Raw genomic sequence first — 7256 nt, 5'->3', positions numbered from 1 at the left:
ATTATCTCCTGCCTTATACACCCTTGTGCACGACTCAGATGTTAGAATATACCCTCGCGCATGACTCAGATGTTAGAATAGAAGCCACAGCAGAATGACAGCTCTGAAAAAATACTCAGCTCAACTCTTTAGCGCATTTATATGTAACTTCACGTGGTGAAAGACCGTGCTGCACCTACAAATTTTAAATTTTGACCAGCTTCCAACTGGTTTGAAGGCTCTAACAACCAAGAAGAAACATAGGTATAAAACAGTTTAGGTTTAAAGAACGAAACAAAGGCATTTTCAGAAAATTCACAGCAGCACTTTAGGGCAACTAGAAATGATATATGAACAGCTCAAAGATGAGACTTTTAGAAACATGCAAATTACTTATTTAAGAAGCACTCATTTTGTTACAGATCTAGCACTGATCTCACTGAACTTCAAGCAACTGAGCATTAGTTGAGCTTTTTGGAAGGTCCATTATGCATATTAGCCGTTTTCTTGAAAGGTCATAGATCTCGATAATGCTGCTGGATTTGAATGTGATGTTTGCATACTTGACTCATCAGAACCTTTGATTTCATTCTTGGGATGAAACACTTTTGTAACACCACCCAAACTTGATGGCCCAGGCCCCTCTTTTAGGCCCAATGTTGTCCATATTGAGCTCCGTGCTGCTTCAACTGGATCATCTATTCTCAGTGTTTTGGGAACGAGTACTTCAGTTCCAGAGTCCGACTGCAAGCTTTCTAGTCGATGCTTCCGGACCGAGCTTGCATTGCTATTCGTGGTTATGGATCCAGGATTGGAGCTCACTGATACAGGAGTTGTGCTTATTAACACAGGGTTTGAGCTTACTGATCCAGAATTTGTGCTTACTAATCCAGGATTTGATGCCACTGCTGCTGCGGCTGCTGCGGCTGCAGCCGCAGCAGCGGCGGCTGCCGTTGCTGCTGGACCCCATGGCACACCCCAAGGTCCTGGCCATGTTGGCCCCCACATTGCAGACGGCAGTAATGGCCATGGAAGTCCTGTCCATAGCCCCCTTGGAGCCCCACTCCAAGATAAAGGATTGGGGATGGGCAAAGTCGGTACAGCACTGGAAACATTATCAGCTTTGTGGATGGTTGCAGCAGCAGCAGTATTATTCCAAGACAAGTTGAAGCCATACTGCCAAGGTCCAACACCATAACTGACAGTAAGACCTTCACTTTGTACAGTCCCACCATGATTCATCGGTTCAGTTTTCACATCAGCTGCAGACACTTGCACAGTGCCCACAGGTGTTGAGACTGCTGAAGATGCACCTGCTGTCACTTTTTCTGAGTGGGAATCAACTGGTTCAGATGTTTCATAGCTCTGAGCACCACCAAAATTAAGCATTGTACTTTGAACACCCGGCTTATGATCCACTGCAAATCTGTGATCCCCATCTGCTCCTAGATTGCTATTCCTGAGGTTAACCTGCCACCCATTGTTGATTACGTGATTCTGCAGGTGTGTATTCATTTTCCCGGTTAAGGAAGTTGCAGCCATGCTTTCACATAAAGGATTTTCTTGGCCAAAACTGAGGACAGTACCTGATGTTGGACTGTCCAAGGCTGTAAGAGGGCAAGCTTCAAGGGGGAGTACGTGAAGTCTTGATTGCACAGATATTGGCTTTGTTTGACTGCTTGGGGGTCCACCTGCAGTGGTAACTGACGAATTGGCCTGATGCGCTAGATCACGAGCATCAGCTCGAACTGTCACTATGTCAGACATGGCATGCTTTTGGTGTGCAACTGAATGCTTATTCTTCCTTCGACCTGCACCAACCGGGACATTTCTGAGTGTTCCACCTGCAGTCCAATATCTCTGACATTTTTTGCAGAAATGTCGAGGTTGATTTATGTTGTAGTTGTTGAAGTAGCAGAACTTGGTTTCCAAGCTGTTGCAGCGAGGACAAGGAAGTAACTTATCTGGCTTTTTGGACATCTTATCTAGCATCTCGTGAGCTTCATTGTCTTTGACCTTTAACGCCTTTGTCTCAGAGTCCGGCATAACTTTTTCTGGACTCTGAGAACCAATAATTATGTGGGCAGGCTTTTCATCATCACAAACATCATTGCTTCCTGAGGAGCTTCCCAACTCATCTGAGACCATCGCAGTTGATGCTTCTCGACATGTGCCTACTTGCAACACGGTGTCCTGAAAATCAAGGGTAAGGTGAGAAGGAGAGGGGTGCAAGGGTCACAAAATATACATAGACAAAACATCTACCCGTGTATGCTACAACAAAGCATACACCTCCAGAGTGTACCAAAATACAGATGAAATGGTATGACATCCAGGAGATGATGTATCCATTTTGTGTGATCAACATCATGGAATAAGAATCATGATAATTAACCGATGCCTGTTCATTAGAAAGTGCATTTTCTTAACGAAGCTACATCTCCCAGGAGCCATTTTTTTGAAACTGCTGCTCTACGATCGGATGTATGCCCCTATAGCATTAATATGCACCTCTATATGTGTTTCATGCATCCATCTCCACCATCAGTTCCTGGCTTAATCACAGGATAATTAGATAAGTTCCCCCATCTCTCATGCCAACACATTGACCTCTTTCCTCCACATGATAAAATGGCCTATGGTGCATTAATGCAGGCCGAAAAAAAGAAGAAGGATTAATACAGCCACCAAGAAAACAATTGTCTCGCAGCTCTGTTCTAACCTGGACACAAGGAGGGATGCAAGCTTGGTCGCTCATCTGATGGGCTTGGAGGGCCTCACTGCAGGCGCTCACAGCCAGCGAGGATGACGCCACGGGGATGTCCCTGCCAAAGAGCTTGATAGGTGGGTCATGCTTTCCAACCTGGTCATCCTCTGACTCGAGGGAGCCTTCTCTTGCTCTGGACATTGCTTCTGCGCAAGCTTCCTAAAAGAAGACAACCATGGAACAGACCTAGACGAAGAGATTTTAAATACAAAAAGAAAGGAAGCAAGCAAAAAAAGAACAGACAGATAAACAATGAGCCAGCGGTTGCAAAACCCTAGATAAAGATGGCAAAACGAGCCAAGATTTAAAAACGACACAGAAAGAACGGAAGGAAGAAGCAGGAAGCAAAGATTTACCTGACGAGGGTGGTCTGTGGAGATGGCGGAGCATTGCTTTGCTGGTGACGATGAAATGAAAATGAGAAAAAGGAAGGGAGGTAAAGAAAAGAGAAAAAGTCAAGCAGGTGGGCGATGGAGCTCCCCTATTTTATTATTATTATAACTTTCTCCTTTTGAGCTCCCCTCTTTTTTCTAATTCTTTAAATTTATTTGCTTTTCTTTCCATTTGTTTTTTCTCTTTCCGTGTTTTCGGAAGAGAGAACTTATTAGCAGAGGCAATTCCAAAAAGCGGGCAAAAGGGAAAGGCCAAAAGACGGCGACAAAAAATATATGTTTCTTGTTTTGCAAAAAGAAAAGCCGGCTGTTATTTAATTTAAAAAACCACATTTTTAAAGGGAACCTTTTACACCAGACCGGCCCCACCACGTTCACGTGTGTGAAGCTTCCTCCACCACAAGCTGTGAGGTTGTGGGTGCTCTCGTCCACAAGCCCCCGCCCCCCTTTTATTTTTCCTGCCTTTTTCGGCCAATATGAGAGAGAGAGAGAGAGAGAGAGGAGAGAGAAAAAATCGGGGAAAAACCAATTCATGAGGATAAAGTTCATGAAGGGGGTCAAAATAAAAACACCAGAAATCGCCCAACCCTTGAGAAAGCCTTACGGACTCCCATACCCTATTAGGGTACAAAGAGAGAGAAAGAAACAAAAAAAAACCACTTTCACCAAAAGTTCATCTCTTGGTGGCGTATGCCGGAGTGACTTCCTTCCTAGCAAAACAAGTCCATAGATATTGCAAGGTTCTAAGAATATATTTTTTATTTTGTCTAGAGCTTGCAAATGAAAATTCGCCTCTCCAAACATAGATTTAGTTCTCATTTAGAGCTAGGTCGCGCCCACCCTTACGGTGCAAACCCAAGCTTTTGAGGGTCCTCGCTTTCTTGCGGTCACGCCAAGGAGAAGGGAAACCGTTTAAGAGCAAAGGTTTGATCATTAATGGCTGACAAAAAGGAGGTGATTCTTTTCTATTAGCGCTAGACTGCACCAACGATCTGACACGCGAATGGGAGTCAACGCTCATTGCAAACCTCATTAACCCTCTGCTAAAACTCACTTTTTTGCAAGGGTTGGTGGGGTTGGTGGAGTGCCTAGCAAAAACCCACTCCCCTTGCCCAATGGATGGTGCGACACAATTTTTGTGGGGGAGGGGGTTATCTTCCCCCCACTAAAGCCAAGTGCAACCCGACTCTTAAAGCCTTTTTCACTTCAAGTCTACGTCATCTATCAATAAGGCATAGCTTGTTACTTTATGAATAAACCTCAATTGTGCCATATGTGCCAAAACAAGGGCATAGTACATGGAGAAGAAGATCGGCAAATCCAAGGCACACAATGAAGCAACTGCCACATTCATTGCAAAGGGCATTGGTTTTGGTCTCTATTTGGCATTGATAAGTGCATTGTCTCTTCCTACATTGCTTTTAGTGGTTTCGAAGGAGCAACGAGGCTTTTTGACTATCCCCTTTTTACCATGGTTTGATGAAGAAGGCCATTTCCACTCTCACAATTGACTTGTGTAGACACACATCTAAGAGGGTCTTTGCAGAGTTTGCTCGTTACTAAGAAATATCAAACCTCATCTTCCTTCTTGTAAAAACATTGACGTCAAAGGAAAAGTCGAAGAAAGAGGGGCCTAGTTTACCCATGAGAATGTGCAAAACAAGGGACATTAAATGCTAATGGGCAAACAAAGCCTGTGTGCGTGAAGTCCCTCTCAACAATTAATAATCAAGCTCGGAACCAATGCCTTGTTAAATGTAAATTAAAAGACCAAGTAGGACAGAAGAATGCACCTTTAAAAGCATAGGAAAATTGGGTTTTGGATAGATGCTACATGGGAAAATTGGGTTCAGGATACATGCCTCATAAGAACGCATGTAGAAAGTTATAGTATTTTGCATATGTAGCAAACAGGAAAGTTCTCATATGACAACACCTTGTCTTAGATAATGCATCAAGCTTTTTGCCTTGAATAATAGATAAAGCTACCATTACGTCATGCTATCATTCAAAGCTTTTGCAGAAGCACATTGTGAACACCTATAAAAATTTACTTTGTTCTTTAGTCACATCATGGATCTTTGTACCTCTCTTTTCTACTACATGCTTTACTTCTCATGTTGTTTAGACTTGTATCACCTAATGCAAACTTGTCAATGTTATATGAGTTCCGGTTATGAATGGTGCAACTTTTGTGGCATTTGGAAAGGGTAAAGAGTAGAATAACCACACAAAAGTTGTTTCTTTGACATAGAAGATGCACATAGACTTAGTTGTTCCATGTGATAACAAGTTTATCTCTTTCTAGCAAACATGAAAATAAGTGGCATATATAGCATAAATACCATGCATTAAATAGTATAATAGTAACAAACAACTCTAGAGGTTTGTTGTTGTTGTTCATTAATATTGGCATGTTACAACTTGCAAGCATTAGTTAAACCATTCCTACAATATGAGGCTTATTATCCCAAGCGTTCTACACAAGGGAACCACCATAGCATTTGCCTCAGTGCATCGAATCAATCTTAACAAGTTGCATGGTGATTCTAAAATATTGGCTGTGTGGCTCTCATTGACAACTTTTACATTTAAAAGATTTGCTCAATGTCAAAGGCTAATCTTATACTGCAAGCATCTCAAAAGGTACTAAATTGGAGGAAAAGTGATGAGTGCACAAAAGTCATAAAGTATGTCCCTCTTGTAGAATATGTTGCATTGCCAAATCTTTAAAGGGCTTTGCTTATAATCACACCGTAGTTACTTTTAAACTCTAATCAATTTTAAACCATCCACTTTTGCAACCATATTGCCCCCTTGTGGACTACTTTTCAAGAAACTTTGGGGGCTTTTGCACCACCTTTATCCCTCACGTTTCTTGCACGATCCAACCCAAACTTTTCTATGTTGGTAAGCTAGTCTATTACCACATTATTAAGTATGCTTAGGTGTATTCAACCAATTAACCATTTGACACATCTCTCTCTCTCTCTCTCTCTCTCTCTCTCTCTCTCTCTCTCTCTCTCTCTCTCTCTCTCTCTCTCTCTCTCTCTCTCTCTCTCTCTCTCTCTCTCTCTCTCTCTGCTACCCATTTGCCTACTTGACTCCTAGTGGCTTGTTTCACATTCAACACCTTTAGGTTCTCTTCCAAATCTCTTTGAAAATTTACAATTTCTTCTCGTAACAAGCTATTTCCACGACTATTATTATTTAATCAAATAGTTTTTAAACTTATTACATCCAAAAATGAAAGTTTTCCTAACCTAATTTGAAATTCAGTAAAAGTTCTTAGCTCAACTTTCAAGATAAATTTAATGTAACAAATTGGTTCTATAATATATATGGTCATAGTAGATTAAGCCATCATGTTACTAGATTCTCTCAACATAAACAAAGGTAAGATATCAAGCGCGCACAATGACTTTGTTTAATTTGGCCTAATTTGATTTCTAGAAAACCTGTAATTTTATGAAATCACAGATCTAGATAAGTGCCCTTTATGACAAGTATAGATTTATAAAAGGGCTCATATATATAATTGCGAAATTGGAGCTATCTATGAAGATGGAGAATATTCATGTCTTGGTAAGGTAATCCTAGAAGCATGAACCCACTAGAGGTTTGGCTTTTGGCCTTTGACCAAGGCTTTTATGGGGATAGATTTTGTTATCCAATTAAAATGCATGTTGGCAAATGGGATCATAGAAGAACGATTCCATCATTCGGTGGAGTTAGGACTCTCTTTGCAATACATAAACATGTAAAAAAGATGAACGTGCACTTTTTGGTTCAATCATTAGATTGGAAGATTTGACTAATTTCATTTCTTAGCTACCATTCACTATAAAAAGTGCAAACATCCCATAAGCTTGTCATGCCACCTTTTGATTAAAATATGAATACTATATCATGAAGAGGTGGGTGTGCCTTTTGGCCATAGTTGCACTCAAAGTACAAATAATCTTACGCCTACTGCTAGAATTGTGGACAACTTCCATTAGGTAAGCATTTAGCAACCCCACACACACATTCTTTTACAGAACCCACTACTCTATTTCTCGAAGAAGAGTAGAGAAGCTCCTTAAGAAGAGTGGAGGAGCTCCTCAATGTGACGATAA

At 41.3% G+C, this 7256-nt stretch overlaps 1 protein-coding gene across 3 annotated transcripts; it reads right to left on the bottom strand.

Moving 5' to 3' along the window:
• Positions 1-338: 338 nt before the first annotated feature.
• LOC148027219 (cyclic dof factor 3-like) lies at positions 339-3222 on the bottom strand. Of its 3 annotated transcripts, none has more exons than XM_087691763.1 (3): positions 3103-3222; positions 2702-2932; positions 339-2172 (listed from the first exon to the last, which is right to left on the bottom strand). In XM_087691763.1, exons 2-3 carry the CDS (start codon positions 2885-2887, stop codon positions 475-477), a joined length of 1884 nt encoding a protein of 627 aa, XP_087547889.1. In that variant the 5' UTR covers positions 2888-2932; positions 3103-3222; the 3' UTR covers positions 339-474. The 3 variants fall into 3 exon arrangements, with proteins under 3 accessions (XP_087547889.1, XP_087547890.1, XP_087547888.1); XM_087691764.1 differs by having other exon boundaries at positions 2702-2905; positions 3103-3208; XM_087691762.1 differs by having other exon boundaries at positions 2702-3164.
• Positions 3223-7256: the final 4034 nt, after the last annotated feature.

Source organism: Lygodium microphyllum, chromosome 13 (assembly GCF_053477565.2).
Source record: "Lygodium microphyllum isolate KBCC chromosome 13, Lygodium_microphyllum_v1.1.10, whole genome shotgun sequence".
Taxonomy (NCBI): domain Eukaryota; kingdom Viridiplantae; phylum Streptophyta; class Polypodiopsida; order Schizaeales; family Lygodiaceae; genus Lygodium; species Lygodium microphyllum.
Note: the sequence above shows the minus strand (reverse complement) of the source record. Positions and strands in the feature narration are given on the sequence as shown.